This window comes from Lissotriton vulgaris, chromosome 3_1 (assembly GCF_964263255.1).
Source record: "Lissotriton vulgaris chromosome 3_1, aLisVul1.2, whole genome shotgun sequence".
NCBI lineage: Eukaryota > Metazoa > Chordata > Amphibia > Caudata > Salamandridae > Lissotriton > Lissotriton vulgaris.
The window spans coordinates 1,616,072,288-1,616,090,544 of NC_141689.1; the positions used below are offsets into that span (position 1 = coordinate 1,616,072,288).

Consider the following 18,257-nt stretch of genomic DNA (forward strand, 5'->3'; position numbering starts at 1 on the left):
CAAAAGGGGGTGGTGATGGACGATCAATAGTGTTGCTAGGTAAAGGTTTTACCAGTACTGTGGCGCTGTCAGTTTCTTCGGTCAGGTTACGAGGATGCATTTTACAAGGAGATTAAAGGATTTTGAGTAGGAATTTAAGAATTTTTACTACGATTTTTAAAGTATAAAAATTATACTCTTTGTTTAGGTTTAGTGTGCATAGATTATGGTGTTCATTTATTGGTTAGGTTATAGATAAAAAAGTTTATTAGGTTAGGAGCCACATGTATGACCATCAGGGTTTGCGAGATACAAATTGCAATTTTTAGCGTCTTGCAGTTTGCGAGTCACAAAACACGTTTCAGGCACTGTTTGAGATTCCCAAAAAGGTTGTAAGGGACCTTTCTCATTATTATTCATGAAGCAGGTTGCAATTAGCGACCCATTGGGAATGGCCGGCACCCACAGGGATGGTAGCCTGCTGGGGTCAGCAGATCTTCATGTTTGTGACTGCCTTTTAAATAAGGCGGTACAAAAGGGGGTGGTGATGGACGATGCATCTGAACTAATCAAACACTCACACCCAGTCAACAGATCTGGGTTTAATCCATCACCGTTCTTTAGCCCACTCTGCCACCCCAGTTCAGACATGGCCATATGCAAATCAGTCTGACCCTGTGCCTCATGGGAACAGTCCTGCCAGAACTGCCAAGCCATGCCTTCCCTGGACCGGAAACAAGCTTCCAAGGACCGGTTTCTGGCATTACAGCCGCCTTCAGCCAGGCTTGCTTGAATCCAGTGGCAAAGTGAGCAAGGGACTCACGTCTGAGCATACCCTGCCAACTTACGGCGAACAAAGCGGTACAAAAGGGGATGGTGATGGACGGAGCATCTGAACTAATCAAACACTCACACCCAGTCAACAGATCTTGGTTTTATCCATCACCGTTCTTTAGTCCACTCTGCCACCCCAGTTCAGACATGGCCATATGCAAATCAGTCTGACCTTGTGCCTCATGGGAACAATCCAGCCCGAACTGCCAAGCCATGCCTTCCCTGGACTGGAAACAAGCTTCCTAGGACCGGTTTCTGGCATTACAGCCGTCTTCAGCCAGGCTTGCTTGAATCCAGTGGCAAAGTGAACAAGGGACTCACGTCTGAGCACACCCTGCCAACTTAGGGCGAACAAAGCGGTACAAAAGAGGGTGATGATAGTTGGAGCATCTGAAATAATCAAACTCTCACACCCAGTCAACAGATCTGGGTTTAATCCATCACCGTTCTTTAGCCCACCCTGCCACCCCAGTTCAGACATGGCCATATGCAAATCAGTCCGACCCTGTGCCTCATGGGAACAGTCCAGCCTGAACTGCCAAGCCATGCCTTGCCTGGACCAGAAACAAGCTTCCTAGGAGCGGTTTCTGGCATTACAGCCGCCTTCAGCCAGGCTTGCTTGAATCCAGTGGCAAAGTGAGCGAGGGACTCACGTCTGAGCATACCCTGCCAACTTATGGCGAACAAAGCGGTACAAAAGGGGGTGGTGATGGACGGAGCTTCTGAACTAATCAAACACTCACACCCAGTCAACAGATCTGGGTTTAATCCATCACCGTTCTATAGCCCAATCTGCCACCTCAGTTCAGACATGGTCATATGCAAATCAGTCTGACCCTGTGCCTCATGGAAACAGTCCATCCCGTACTGCCAAGCCATGCCTTCCCTGGACGGAAACAAGCTTCCTAGGACCGGTTTCTGGCATTACAGCCATCTTCAGCCAGGCTTGCTTGAATCCAGTGGCAAAGTGAGCAAGGGACTCACGTCTGAGCATACCCTGCCAACTTATGGCGAACAAAGCGGTACAAAAGGGGGTGTTCATACTTTCTCACTTGGCCACTGGATTCAAGATAGCCTAGCTGATGAGGATTATGAATCCGAAACCGGTCCCAGGATGCTTGTTTCCGGTCCAGGGAAGACATGGCTTGGCATTTTGGGCTGGACTGTTCCCATGAGGCACAGGGTCAGACTGATTTGCATATGGCCATGTCTGAACTAGTGTGGCTGAGTGAGCTAAAGAATGGTTATGGATTAAACCCGGGTCAGTTGACTGGGGCTGAGTGTTTGATTTGCTCAAACGCTCCGTCCATCATCCCCTTTTGTATCGCTTTGTTGGCCCTAAGTTGGCAGGGTATGCTCAGACTTGAGTCCCTTGCTCACTTGGCCACTGGATTCAAGATGGCCTGGCTGATGAGGATTATGAATCCGAAACCGGTCCCAGGATGCTTGTTTCCGGTCCAGGGAAGACATGGCTTGGCATTTCGGGCTGGACTGTTCCCATGAGGCACAGGGTCAGACTGATTTGCATATGGCCATGTCTGAGCTGGGGTGGCTGAGTGAGCTAAAGAATGGTGATGGATTAAACCCAGGTCAGTTGACTGGGGGTGAGTGTTTGATTTGCTAGAACGCTCCGTCCATCATCCCCTTTTGTATCGCTTTGTTCGCCCTAAATTGGCAGGGTATGCTCAGACGTGAGTCCCTTGCTCACGTGCCCACTGGATTCAAGATAGCCTGGCTGATGAGGATTATGAATCTGAAACCGGTCCCAGGATGCTTGTTTCCGATCCAGGGAAGACATGGCTTGGCAGTTCGGGCTGGACTGTTCTCATGAGGCACAGGGTCAGACTGATTTGCATATGGCCATGTCTGAACTGGGGTGGCTGAGTGAGCTAAAGAATGGTGATGAATTAAACCCAGATCAGTTGACTGGGGGTGGGTATTTGATTTGCTCAAACGCTCCGTCTATCATCCCCTTTTGTATGCCTTTTAAATAAAGCAGTTCTTTTTAAATGCAGCCTGTTTTCCTTAAAAGAAAATGGGATGCATTTCAAAAATTAAAATGAAAAGTTTTTATTTTCATTTTTTTAGAGTGGGCAGTGGTCCATGTTTTGTGACCACATTCATGGTTGCAAAATATTCATACACACCAATGTGACTCGCTATTAGGAAGGGATTCTCTTTACATGCCTCTTCCTAATAGCGACTCGCAAACCCTATTTTGTGAGATGTTAATAGGTTACAGACTCGCAAAATAGGGTGGGTACATAGGAAAATGGATTTTACCAGTTGCAAATGGGACTGGTAAAAGGTGAAAGATTTATTCGGTTTGAAGAGAAACCAGAGTATAAGCAAATGGGACTGGTACAATGCATCGTACATCTGGCTCAAGGTATGGATGATCAAACGATAGCGGAGTCAAGCCAGCAGACAATGTAAAGGACATTTTATCAAAAGAGTTGAGGGAATTAGTTCAGGAGTCAGTGAGAATGATGTTGAGGGAAGAGAGAAAGGCTAATAGGTGCAAACAGTAGCAGCTTCTTGTTTCGTTAAGATCAAAACAATAAAAAGTCTTATTAACTATCTGCCTACTGAATGCCGTAAGACTGTGGTCCACGCCTTGATAACCTCCCATCTCGACTATGCCAATGCGATTTACCTGGGACTTACGGCTGGTCTATGTAACAAACTTCAGACTGTCCAAAATGCTGCAGCTCGTCTGGTAGAGGGAATTCCTCCCAGACAACATATTACCCCACACCTCCGCAGAATACATTGGCTTCCCATCGCTAAGAGATGTGAGTTTAAAGCTATGACACTGGCCTATAGAGCTATGAATGGTAAAGTACCAGCCCATTTGAAAACTAGCTTATGTCCCTACCATAACTCCCGAACACTGCGCTCGAATTTCCAACTTCTTCTGGTTACCCCCAGATTTAAACGAACCCGTTCGGGAGGGAAAACATTTGAGGTTTGTGCTTCCCAGCGCTGGAATAAGCTCCCGATAGCCCTCCGTGCATGTCAGGCAGAATCCGTATTTTGCAAGTCCCTCAAGACCCACCTCTTTGGCTTATAACCCGGTATTTTGCGTCTTCTGTTACCAGATCTATTAGCGCCGGGACGCCCCGTTGGGGCAGCTGTGCACTTTACAAAATACACAAATAAATAAATAAATAATAGCAATGAGGAAGATGAATACTTCTCTATATTAGATGGAGAAGATAGGGTTATAAGAAGCCCAGGGGGTACATGTTTAAAAAAAAAGGAAACACTTAGGTGTGCAACATGAAAAGAGAGGAGTCCCAAGTGACTTGTGTAGACTGTGTTTCCCACGTGAGATATTAGATGGGCAGGTAAACCCTGCATATGATAATGATGATGAGGATGAGTACATTCTGGATTTGGATAACAAAGACTCATTTGATGAGGAATAGGATGCAAGTACCCGGAGTAAAGAGGTATCAAAAAGCACTGTGACTGACCCTCTAGGTGAGAAGTTATTTGATCCAAGGGAGATGAAACATCCTAACAGATCTGAATGGTGACCCCTGTCTCACGTGGCAAAATATAGTAAATAATTTACTTGTAATAAGCCTTTTGAAAGAGAGGAAAGTAGGCTTATGAGGGCCGAATGCTCATGGCTTGTGATAGGTGAGAATGAGACTCTAACACATAATTTGGACCCTGCCTTTGATCATGTACCTATATAAATTAGGATGGGATCTGGAAAAAGAGTTTGAACATTCAATAAAGCAATTTGATGACCAGTTGTTAGACGTGCTGGGCCCTTTAAAATGATATTTGATTTGTTTGAGGAGTTGTACGTTAAAGATTCTGCATTGGAATTTAAATAGCTAGCTCCCTTTTTTCTATTTAAAACAAATCATTTTGGAGGATTTCCACTATATAAATATTGACACGACTACTTCCTCATGATGGTGGCTGTTCCTCAACTATGGATACTGAAATAGGACTTTTAGCACGATTCGACAGATTGTAAAACACCACTCAGTGTGCCAAACACATTTGATTGAAATAAAATAAGTATTCCTTGCATCACTGTTACTAGAATGGCCATCTTTAAAGGGTACTTGGGTTGACCCCTCAGATAATTCCCCCCGCAAGTTTTATGATGGAAAATTTGATTTCTTGCTTGGCTGTACTCCTCTATAATATTAGGAGGAAGGATTCTGTACTTTCTAAGTCTCAATTCAATTGGTTTTATTACAGTGGCACAGTGTTGCTATCTCTGCACATCGACTCACCTCATACAGACAGTCCTTTGCACTGCCATTTTTTCTTCCAAATATCTTTTTATTTTTATTCTTTTCAGTTTACATAAAAAATCTAGCATCACTGGAACAATAACAATAACAGCTGTCGCTTGGAGGACATTTCTACAGTACATTATTATGGAAGCAACAGTGATTCCACGAAAGGTCAGCAGAACAATTAAATGTGACTGTGCTTCATAATTCAGTACACCATCATAACAACATCAACAATACTTCACAATGATCAAAAATTATGTCTCAAGGGTATGTTTAGGCCCGCATCTACCTCTAGGGGGGGGGGTCCAGTAACCCCAAATGTTTCCGAATTTCCGCGGGCAATGCCTGCTTTCATAAGTGACCTGTTCTGTGGTAATATAGAGATTTTTACTGCCATTCTTGGTCCAAGCTCTTCACCCTCACCGGCAGTATGCCAGGGTGCGTTACTCCTCTCTCAAAGTATGAGGCCAGTCACCGGAATACCAACAGAATGTCCTACTCTAGACATCGCTGCTAATATGGAATCTAACAACCTAAGCCTAGGGATTGTTTGCTGACACTGATGGCCATAATGCATGTCAGATTATCTACCCCCCTATCTATCTAAGAGTGTGCCCTAGAATTTCAAACATAATATTCCAAAAAAAACTCTGAAACACTCATTTCTGACATCTATTTTTGTGCTAATAAAGGAGCAGTGGTTACTGATTTAATCTTCTTCTTTACCAATAGAAGAGCACAATGGTGGAGAGCTATTGCTGCAAAGTTCCAGATTAATACATCAAGGAAACACCACATGGGCTTGATATCACCATGATACATTCAGTGGTTTTCAATGCGGAGGCAACCATCATCCTATACAACAATGGAAACATTCTCATCCAATCTTCTGATCGCAATCTAAAGAGTTCTGATAAGATTTTCATGAAGATCAAAAGCACATTGCCTCTCAAAGTCAAGACCCCTCCCCCCACTCAGGGACTGAAACTCAGGCATCTTCCCATCCTTCCTCCATCTTATCTCCTATGCCACTATCTGTCCCCCCTGGTCTTGGCAATACGGAACCTGCACTGATGGTCCCAGATCACCTTTCCTAACTATGATTCCTGCCTTTCTCCAATTACCCACTTACTGGAGTGGTACAGGGCCTCAGATCATAGAAGACCAGTGTCTGAGATTGATCAACAGCAGCAACCCGGTGATTTCACATACAGCTCCCACACCAACCTTCGACTCAGTAGATCAGGCCTCCCAACAGCAGAGAATGCTCATTGATGTTGTATCTATTAAGCGACTTCCTACTTCTCATCCTACCATCGCACCCAGCAGTCCGTCTTCTAGCCCTCCACTGCCAGACTTTCCTTTCATCAGCAGTGATGGTCACGCCGGGCTGCAGGCCTCCCCTTACCCCAGTGAGCACACATTCCCCCTAGGGCACACTACGTTTCCATCCATAATAATTAACCCTATCACTTTGTGGACAAACCTTGAAGTTCGAATAACATATAAATCTTAACGGGACGTCGAGGTATAATGGAACCCCTCACAGTAACCATTTCACTCCACTCTCTATGGAAGGGCCTTACTTCCCTCGCAAGGTTTCAATGATTAAATAGAATTTACTGAAATTGCTTGTGAGATCTTGACCCCACTCCAACCCTATCTCCAGACCCCAACGGATCACTGAACCCCTATCTGATGTCGATATACACTCCCTTCTGCTATCAAATGCCAATACACCTAATGATTTGACACCATTACAGAGCACCATCCAGACTATTCCTTCCAACCCACAAGAAGAACCCACTGACAACAATAGATCCATGAACAATATTAATCTTCTACAAGTCCACATGACATAACATGAGACAGTTACCAAATCTTATCTAAGATCTTTTTTCCTTAATTGCAGATCTGCGGTAAAACACACAGCTGACATCACTGACATCATTCTTGCTCAAGACCTTGACCTCCTTATCCTAACTGAAACATAGCTCAATGATGCATTCCCTTCCACTTTTGACATTTTAGTACCACCCAACTGCAACAACATCAGATATGACAGATCCGTGAAAACTGGTGGTGGCATAGCATGCCTGTACAGCTCCATGCTCATCCTAAAACAATCAAAAATGGCTACAATGACATTGTGTGAATACCTAGGTATAGAAATATGGAGCAATAACAAACCTGGCTGTAAACTCCACACAATAACCTGCTTATTTTTAAAGAAATTATGGAGACCATCTCCTCTAATTCAGATCACACCAATCATATCTTCCTGAGGCATTTCAACATCCACTAGAATTAATAAAATTACCCCATTCATAACACCTTAAAGGCTTTCCTTACGGACCACTACCTCACCCAATCTTGCAATGGCCCAACACACAATAGAGGCTCTACCCATGATCTAATCTTCACCAAGAATAACCTGATACAACTTTAATCCATAACCTGATGTGACTGGTCTGATCACTACTTGTAAATGTAAATGTAAATGTGGGATTCTTGTAAAGCGCACTGTTACTCTACCCGAGTGTCCTGGCGCTGTAGACCGCTGGGGAACCCGTCCTGGTTTTCCCTGTGAGATGGTCCCTTTCTGGGTATCTCCAGGGTGAAACCAGGCATCCCCGGCATCTGTGGGGGGCCGTTGTAGAGATGAGGCAAGCTTAATGCCCAGAGTTACCGAGTGTGTTCCCTGGTTAGAGTAGGCACTGAGGCGAGAATTATCGAGTCCGTTGACCGCTGGTCCACGACCCTGCCGCGTTGGGAATTGAACCCTGGTCCCAGGCCATTCTCTGCATACAGGTCGGCCGCCTCTAACCAGTGAGCCACACCTCTCCACTTAATCTCCTTCCTTATCCAGGGAGGTGCTGTCTAGAAAGGGGAAACAACCAAAACCCAGACAATGGTCTAGAGACCTGAGAAATATTGATTCTACTGAGCTAACTGCTATTAGCAACAACATCCCATCTCCTTCCACAAACATGATGAGTGCAAATGAGCTTACCGACCATTACACCCCATCCATGACAGATATTCTGGACAAGATCGCTCTGAAACAGCTGAAAAGAATACTGAGCAGACAGTCCTAACACTGGTTCAATGGCAATTTAAACGAGGAAAGGAGCATTCTACGTCTTGCTGGGAGATCATGGAGAATCTCCCCATCTGGCTCTCAACTCAAGCATCTGAGGGCAGAAAGAAGTTCTTACAACAAACACATCCGAAGGCTAAAAGCAGAATACTTCAGGTGACAACAACATAATGCAAAAAACAGATCCTGAAAACTTTTGAAATAAAACAACAAACAACTTGCCATTCTAAACAACACTCTGTAGACAAGGGAACACTACTTAATGATGATGAGTTCTCCACTAATTTCTTCAATAAGACAACAAATTGAAAGCAACTAGCCCCTCAGTGTTTGATTAGCCTTGACCAGCCCAGTCTCCTCCCTGTGCAGCACATGGTCAGCTCTCCTCGTCCTAGATATACTTCAAAAATTAAGGTTACTTTCTCCTCCTTCAAAATCCCTGATGAGACTGGCATACTCACAATAATGACTTCAACAAAACCCCCCTAACCATTTTAATGATCCTGTGTCCACTATGATTGTCAAAGAGCTTGGATCTTCCACACTCCCTTAATGGACAAAGATTATCAAAGCGTCTCTCTCTCTCAGGGCATGGTCCCTGATAACCTAAAGATAGGACAGGTCACCCTAATTTAGCAAAACTTCTGAAGAAATGTGCACAACTACAACTCTGCAACTATATTGAAGAATTCCAACTTCTAGATTAGTACCAATCTGGTTTCAGAACTGGTCATAGCACTAAATGGCTCTGACACATATTGTCGATGATGTACTAAGATTGCTTGATAAGAATGAATTCGGTCTACTTCTACTGCTTGATCTCTCAACGGCGTTTAATGCGGTTAAACATGACAATATGACTGACCTCCTTGAAATTAGGATGGGGTTATCTGCTCCGGTTTTAAACTGGTTTCCTTAATTTTTTCAAACCAGAAATCAGAAAATCCAAATCAACCATTCTTTATCAGACATTACACCTGTAAGAACTGGAATAACTCACGGCTCCACACTCGCTATTCAACTTTATCATGGAACCTCTTATAGATGTTTTAAAGAACTCAAACATTCATTACCACATGTATGCTGATGATATACAATTGTATCTGAAAATGTCCTCACCTAAAGATATCAAAGTGCTCAGTTGCACTTTGTTGAAAACCCAACAATGGCTGAATCGCAATCACCTCATGTCCAAACCCTCAAAACGGACTTCATTTTGATTGACCCTCACAATCTCTTGGGCCCCATAGAAGATTGGACAAAGAACTCACAGCTTTCAAATGCTCCCCCACATTAATGACTCTGCTCAATCTCCAGGCATTATCCTGGACAATCATCTTAACATACAAGATCATATTAGTGCAACCACCAGAGGAGCCAATCCCCAAATTAACGTTCTAAGGAAAATCATACCCTTCCGGCCCTCTATGTATTTTCAGTTAGCAGCAAAATCTATGGTCATCCCCTGATTAGATCTCAGAAGCAAATGATTTGTTATGGGTCCCGCACTCCTGGGTAGTTGTTTTGAAGGTTGTTAAATGAGTGTAATACTGTCGTTGGTGCAATGGATGGTAATCTTGCTGGGCTTCCAAGATCAAGATATATCACCATTAGACTATGTATCCTGTGAACACAAGATGCATTCCATCCATGCACTCCTTTTAAAACTTTCATAAATTTTCGTGCAAATCTTTCTTTGATGTTGAATGATTCATTTATTTCACATTTTGTTCAAAGCATGTCATTATATTCATGACTGTTCAACATATTCCATGTCTCAGAAACATTTTTTCACATTGTTAGTGTTGCCCAATGCATTTCAAGCGTAACGCCCTTCCTCAGGGGACTTCATAAACTCTTAATGCATGGAATTTTTCATTCAGGGTGTTTAGCGGGGTACTGGAAATGTGGAGTCTCCCTCGCTAATCTCGGCGTGAATTATTTTATTACCTACAATAAACTGTATAAAAGGAGGCCATCGACTGATTGTAAATTGAGACAGTCCACAGACCCTGCAGCTGTAACTGTTCTCCCGGCTGCTCTGTTTAATTAAACTAACTGTTCTTGTTTTGCAAAATGTCTCTTGTCTCTTATTTGTTCAAGGTATTTCATGCTCACTGCATTGAGAATCATGATTGAGTTTAAAATACAGATTAAAGGATGAAAAATAGGATTGTGAAGGCTTCAGAACAAGAGAGGAAGAAGATGGCTGGCAGGGAACATTTATGGACTGCCTAGTTTTATTCTATTGTTTGGTTATTGAAGTCCTATTTGAGTCTCTTCAAAGGCTGCTTGGAAGTGGCAACAAAAGGTTAACACAGAATGCTAGCCTCCTTGTCTTTAATAAAATCACAATTCGCTATGCAGTGAAATTTCTGAGAAACAAAATTTTCCTACATCATTGTTTTATAATAGGGTCTTTTGAAAAGAAACAATGTAAATATTTGGTGGTGTAACTTTTTAGATTTTACCCCCCAGTCACTTCCCAGCACCTTCCCTGAGGTAATTACCGAGTGGAATTAGAATAGTAATTTTTCCCCATAATCACTGTCCAGCACCTTCCCTGAAGTAAGTACCCGGTGGAGTTAGAATAGTAAATTTGTCCCCCAGTCACTGTCCAGCACCTTCCCTGAGGTAAGTACTTTTCAGAGTTAGAATAGTAATTTTTTTCCCCAGTCACTGTCCAGCACCTTCCCTGAGGTAAGTACTTTTCAGAGTTAGAATAGTAAATTTGTCCCCCAGTCACTGTCCAGCACCTTCCCTGAGGTAAGTACCCAGCAGAGTTAGAATATACATTTTGGACCCTAGTAACTATCGAGGATCAAAACTAAAGAAGCAAATATTTTTTTACCTCAAAACATAACATTTTTATAATTATATTTAAGGTAAGTTTTAGTTTTTTACCTTCTGGTGGTGTATAATTAGTAACCAGACTTGAAACGTCCACTGTGGTCTGTTTTCTCAAAGTCTGTACATTTAAAAAAATGTATTAATATGAACTTGTTTGTGAGATAATGTTAGCATCATTTAAGGACATTATTGGACAAGCCTATACTTTTCTAGCTAGATGGCAATGTCTGCAACTGGCTGTAGATCTCTATTTCTCTATCCTGCTCTCAATGATGGTGTGTACGATCATGATACAAGTTAGTGTAACCACTGAGCACAAAATGGTTGACAGCTGAATTTATGTTTTTTTTGTGGTATTCCATAATTCACAGTAAAACATGATTTTGAATGTATTTTATATTGTGGTTTAAAATCGAACTGAAAGTACATTTAATTCAGTTGGTAAAAAAAAAACAATTTTTTTACCTTCGTCACATTTCACGACAGCCATTTTGGTTGGAGAGAAGTGTGAGAAATTGGCCTGATGTATGATGTCCACAATTCTGTGGGCACCTTGTATCAGTCCAAACAATCCCTTATGGTGGTGGTTGTAAGTCAACCTTATAGACAAGCTATCCTAGGGGTAGCATGGACTAAGCAGCCTTCAGGCTAAACTCAAGAGGGCATGTGAAGCCAGCTGTTTTACCATATGCAATCCTGTAATATCAAATGAAAGGACACCACACAAGTTATATATTATAAAAATATATGTATTTATTACTAGAATAATCCTCTGTACTCTTTATGAGTATAGAAGCACAAGCGTTTAAACAAAAGCACAGTTAAACATATGAAAGTTGCACAATTATGGATGAGGCTGGTGGCCACTCAAACCATATATTAAAAAAGTGGTATAAGTATCACTAATCGAACAGTGGTAAGGCCTGGGGCCTTGGGAATTGCTGGGACTACACTGGACTAACAGCAGTTAGGACGGGAATAGCCCGCGGGATTCGGGTGCAGCGCTAAAAGTACAAGCATGCACCAATGCAAAGTCAATGGTGCGTAAAAGTTATCGAGTTACAGTTTTAGGAGTCTTCCGACTGGACTAGAAGTACAAAACTTTAGACTTCGAGACTAGAGGTGTAAACCACTACAGGAGCCCTGGTGTTCAAGAGTTACCTCAGAGTTGAACCAGGAGGGAACCAGGCAATGTCGGGCGCAATCAGGTGGTTGTCGAGAAGCTTGACTCCGCTGCCACGTGGACTCTGGGGCATCGACAATGACCAGGCATGGAGCACGAGCTGTCCCACAAAGACTCTCACTGTCGGCGGTATCGGCTTCCTGATTGGAGCTAACAAACCTTGGCAAATGCAACCCACGCAGGATTCGAAGATCGCTTCTCACTCGGACCAGCAAGGTCAGAGCGGTGGCTCCTTTTCAGGGGAGTGAGGACCAGTCTAGAGCAACCAAACTAGCAGAGCAAATTCAAAGGTTCATCGGTACTGGGGCCGCTAGCCAATGGGCAAGCGACCGGACCAATGCGTCAAGCAGGAAAATGCAAAAGGGCCCCATGCAGCACTCGGTGAGTGTGGAGGGGAGAGCTTTGGTGCAAACGCTGCTCGGGCTGGGGCTTCTCAACCCCCAATGCACAGCATCGAGGGAGCCTCGGGAGCTGCACAGTCAGCACTTTGTAGTTTTTCCAAGATGGCCGGCCCCACACTTCAGGTCACCTCCACGTGTCTCAGATTCGCTGGGACTGGGGATCGGGCTGTTGGAAGGCAGGAACGCTGGGTCTTGTCCATCTCTGTCACTCGAGTTCCGGCGGGAACTGCAACAAAGCAAATGGTGATGCGCTGGATGGTGACTGTTTGCACAGGGTGGTCACTCCTTGACCACAAGGGAGATTCTTCAGTCTTCCACGTCGAGTGGGATGTCGAAGGGTCCAGAGTTTCGTTTCATAAGTTTCAGTCAGGATAATCTGATGCTCCTGGGCACAGCTCCTACATTTATTCCAAATCAAGGGTCCGGATTACCTGCTAAGTCCCTCCTATGGGTGGGACCCAGGAAGGGGGTGGTTACACCCCTTTCCCTTTGTCCAGTTTCGTGCCAGAGCTGGGACTGGAGTGTCCCAGCACCGGTTTGAACTGGACTATGCATGGGAAGCCTTGTGCTCCCCAGGCAGTGTCTAGTTTCATTCAACCCTCCCTGCTACAATCCACTATCTCCTGTCTAGAGTGGTGTGACACCTCCCTGTGACAGGATATCTATTGTCCAGGCCTCCCCTGCCGGAGTTTCGGTCAGCAGCAGGAGGCCAGACTCGTGTCTGTGGCAGCAGCATCCATTTTTTGATGCTGGGGCCTTAGTTAGATTTAACCGCGTTTAAGCAATGTAACATGTCGTCTCCCTCTAGAAGGGTGGAATGCTACCCCCGTCACCAGGACTGGCGAGGGGGTAGTATTCCAAAGCGTATGACACCCTACATGACATGTTTTGATAAAGCCAAACCAAAGTTAGCAGTAACCGCGAGGATTATAATGCACTTAAGAGTATATGGTATGGCAATATCCCGCAACAGCTAAGGGAGTTGGTCCCGACAGCTGCAGACAGGCTCAGCTCATGCTAGAGCACCATCTCACATAAAACCAAGCACTCTGCCTTCAGGATTGTTAAGGCCTGCCATAGGAGTGACTTATAGGTATATATATGTCCAGATATAGGTTTAGATATAGGTATACTATATCTAAGCAAGGGGTGATTACACAACCTTGCCCCAGCTGAGTGATCAGCCAGTTGTGTCAGTTTGGATATCCAGCCAGGGGTGGCAAAATATATGCTGCAGCCCCTGGTAGGCCTTGGATGCACCTATGCCCTGGGTACCTATAGTACACTGTACAGGGGCTGATAAGGTGAACCAATGTCCAATTGGGTATGTACCTAAATTACATGGATGTGAATTTAGAGAGAGAACAGCAGGCTGTTGGTCTGATTAGTAGGTCCACAGCCACATTATGTCTAAAACCAGTGAAGCAAAAGCAAAAATCTGGGGTGACCATAGGAAAGCAGACCCTACTCTCCTACAACAAGTTACATACATATACTTGAAATGAAGGAAGGGCAACTATGTGACTGGGAAAAATCTACACACATCTATTTTCATGTCTGTCGACTTTAAAATATTTACTTAATGCAGAAAATGTAGACCAAACTGTTACTTTGCTGCAATGGTTTTCTTACTGTTGCGTCATTGAAACAAATGATATTTTTTTGACTTTTATAGTACTTTAAAAAAAATGTAAACATATGTATTCTGAGGGTTAACATGTTGACATTTTTTTGAATATTTAATTAATGTTGGAAATGAGTACCAGAATGTTAACATACTGCCTTTTTTGTGTCATGTTGCATTGTTTATTAGTAATTTTGTTTTTATAACTTTAAAATTATTTATTTGATATTTTTAAAATATATTGCATTGTAAAGGTATGCTTGGTAATACCATGTGTGGTTATGGTAAGCGTGGCACTAATACTTATAATATACCTCAATGTAAGTTTGCTGTAATGACATGCGTGGTAAAGATGTGCATGGTAGTGGTAGATGCTTAGTAAAAACTGCGTTGTTAATGCATGCTTGGTAAAGGCAATCTTTGTTCCATCATACATTCCCCTCTGTGTAACCTCCAAATCATTATTTCACTCAGCTGCTACTGAGAGTGTGCATGCCTCTTGATACTCTTCACAGCTTTGTAAAATGTATTACCTATGTGAATTTATGGTCATGCGCAAATATTTCATCAACTTAAAATCAAATAGGGTAGGAGAACAGGCAGGGATGAATGCTACGAAGGAGTGAGGGATCAGCAATATATCAACACAGGTAAAGTTGTGTATGGAAATTGTAATAAAATGTGACACAGTAATGGAATACTGTTGATGCAACTCGATATGAACTTTTTGTAATGTCTTTGTTGATAAACTACTAGAACATAATTGCTTGCCATTCAGTCCTCTATATTTTCATTGTCAAATTTAGAGACTAGGTTTCAAATTGTTGATTCAGATTTATGAACACCATTTAATTCATATTTCCTCCTTAAACGTAAAAATCTAAGAAAAGTTCCAACCAGTGTCAATTATCAGTTTGACATAATTTTTTAATGCCTTAACCGCTGCAGCAAGTCCGCCGTGGTGAGGGCGTTCTAAAGATTGGGAGGGGCTGCGTCGGCCAACGGTCGTTCGCAGCACCAGGGCGGGAGTGCTCCAGTCGGCCGTTGGCCAACGGGAGCACGGAACGGGTTAAAGCCCAACAGTGATTAGTTTACTGACAGGCTTAAGAGGATCTATATCTGAACTTCCAGGATATAATTCCAGATATCTGAACTATTATAACTGACAATAGAATCGCACCCAATCCAGTTACTACTCTTCATGTATTTTTATGTACCTTTTTTTAGCTTCCCCACAAATGTGCACAACATACACTAATGCACTAGAGATAGATGTTGGACAATGCATTTTGTATTAAGAACTGACAGTGAAGTAATGTCACTTTTACAGTTTTACATTTTATGAAGTTTACCACTTTTGAATGAATACTTTTTAGCCCACATAAATAAGGTAATGCACAGCAGCATCAACTCTAATTTGGTATTGTGAATCTGTGAATGTATTGTAAATCAATGCAGAATGTGGCCCAGTGATGCCTCTTTGTTTCAAGGGGTTTCTACAGGATTTTAAGATATTTTTTTTAATTTAAGAATTGTAAGCTCTCTAGTGTCCGTTTTTGATTCAACTCTAGTATATTGTAATTTTTCCTTCTGAGATTGTCAACAAATATACAACTCTGTAAGAATGTGACATCTAAATTTAAGCGGTATACACATTTCTTAATTCATTATATTGATGGAAGTTAATCGAAGGACAGCCCTTTTTTTATTCTGGAGGTAGAGGAGTTTTTATCTAATTTACACAGATTTACACTGACACTGTAAAAGAGACACACACATCCTGATTTAAAAGCGGGCTTTAATGGAGATCCCCCCTCCCTATAAAATCTGACATACTTCATTGATGTCTAAAGCGGTCAACTCCCCCTTATTTAGGAGTTTCCTACCTGGCAGATACCCCATCAGCAGAGTTACAACTGTCTTTGCCATCTGTACTGCCAAGGTGTGGCAGGTACTTCACCAGGAATGGCCGTGAAGCAGTTGCACAATCTAGGAAGGCTGGTCTAATGCTATGCCTGCCAAAGTTATCTCCCTCAAAGACGGCCATTGGAAACACATTTTCACTCAAAGCATTGTCTTCATTACAAGCTGAGAAAGACCCCCCCCCCCCCATGCATATAAGAGAGACTAGGTATGCAGAAACTGACAGGGTACCTATACTCCTTAGGTACAGTTTGCATGCCCACATACATGATAAAAGTTCCACCGTGCAATGTTTGCATTATTGTAATTTCCATTTTACGTTTCTTAGACTAAATAGGTTGTTCTAGAGGTAGGAGCTGCCATGTTGCTTGCAAAATCTTCCCCACTTTGGTGGAGAGTTAAAAATGCCTTGACATTTCGTCTTTTATTGTATCAGAGGAGGTACATTTGTCAAACTGGTGGACAGATATCCTAACAGCAAAGCTCAAACTCAGACACTATGTAAGTTCATTTTGTTCTCTTTAACCCAGAGTACTTTCTTCTGCTTCAGCCATCCCTAGACTTTTCAGATTTTTCGCTCTACATGATGTAGCTTTGAATCAGTATGTCTACATACTTAATGGTAACATTCATGGAAGCAGGTTGCCTAAATCGGTCACTTTTTTATTGATAGGAGACAAATTGCATATTACGTTCCAGGGATTTTCATATAAAAGTCATTTTGACATTGCATCTCAATTCTGAATTCCATACACAATTGCTTTAATAGAATGTGACGTGGTAGCGTTTATGTGTGTGTGGTTCCTCAAGTATGTTTCAATGAGTATTAAATTGGTAAATTATCTATTCTTCTTGTCAGTACCTTGGAAGGTTTTTACGTCGATGATGCTCTGCAGGGACAGGGTATTTACACCTATGAAGATGGAGGGTCTCTACATGGCACCTACATGGATGGAGAACTGAATGGACCAGCTCAAGAATATGATACTGATGGACGGCTGATCTTCAAAGGACAGTACAGGGACAATAACCGACACGGCGTCTGTTGGATATACTACCCAGTAAGTTAGACCTCAGGGAATTGCATTGTACATATAGTGCCCATGTACTCAGCTGGTAATCACTTCAAGGGACTTTCATTACAGCAAACACCACTGTCTAAAGATATCTGGGCAGGTTTCTAAGTATATTAAAAAATATTTCTTTTTATATTGTATTACGTATTTTATCCTCAGAAATTGTCTTGCACTTTTTGAAAGTCAAAAAATATACCTTTTTTTGTTCTGGGGTACTGAGGATAAGTTTATATTTTGCATAAAATGAATCTGTCAATATTTAAGTTATTGATTCTGTTTCGGTGCCAGCAAAGATGATTGCACACTGCCAGTAAACATCTAACAGAGTGCCCTACTGTCCAAAGCAGTTTGCCTATAAAAGACAATAGTAAGAAGCGAATAAACAGTGAAGAAAACTGAATGTGACCTCAACACAAAGATACCTATCTAAACCCGATTCTCCATTCCTTCCCAAACTTCCTCTGAAAACAGTCTAATTTTAATATTGAATGAAATCCAGATAGTCAGAAACAATAACAGTTCTACCCGTCAACTAACCTGCCCGAAGAGTATCACCCATTGCTTTGATTCCGTACCCCTTACCATGAGCGGGTTTTCCAAGATCTTGGCACTCATGAATGAGACAATAATGAGCAAGTGTTCCCAATATTCAATTCTGGATCAGCACTCAACTTTATAGAGACTCTTTTTGTTAGAGCAAATACAAGGTGCTTTACATACTATGATATGTTATATGGTGTACTGTTAAAACTGGATTACCAATACAAGGGTGCAATTCAGAGCACATGGAGGTGGGATCGTGTAATTATGCCTGTACACTATACTTGTGCATTATTACATATTTGTGAACACACTTTTTCATTACACAATTATGCATATTTGCAGTTTGGTTATAAAGTGATAATTTCAGAATTAAGCATTTTATGGTCAGGTGGTTACAGGGTAGAACCCTTGTCTGTGTGTTATAAGATCAGAAAGATAACCATTAAAGACCACTCCACTTCCCTATCTGTCTCAAG

At 42.4% G+C, this 18,257-nt stretch overlaps 1 protein-coding gene across 1 annotated transcript in view; it reads left to right on the forward strand.

Moving 5' to 3' along the window:
• Positions 1–18,257, forward strand: part of SETD7 (SET domain containing 7, histone lysine methyltransferase) — a 172,631-nt gene that overhangs the window by 90,759 nt on the left and 63,615 nt on the right. The window contains exon 3 of the mRNA XM_086962101.1: positions 17,022–17,223. Coding sequence (XP_086818227.1) covers positions 17,022–17,223 — 202 coding nt within the window. The remainder of the gene's footprint in view (positions 1–17,021; positions 17,224–18,257) is intronic.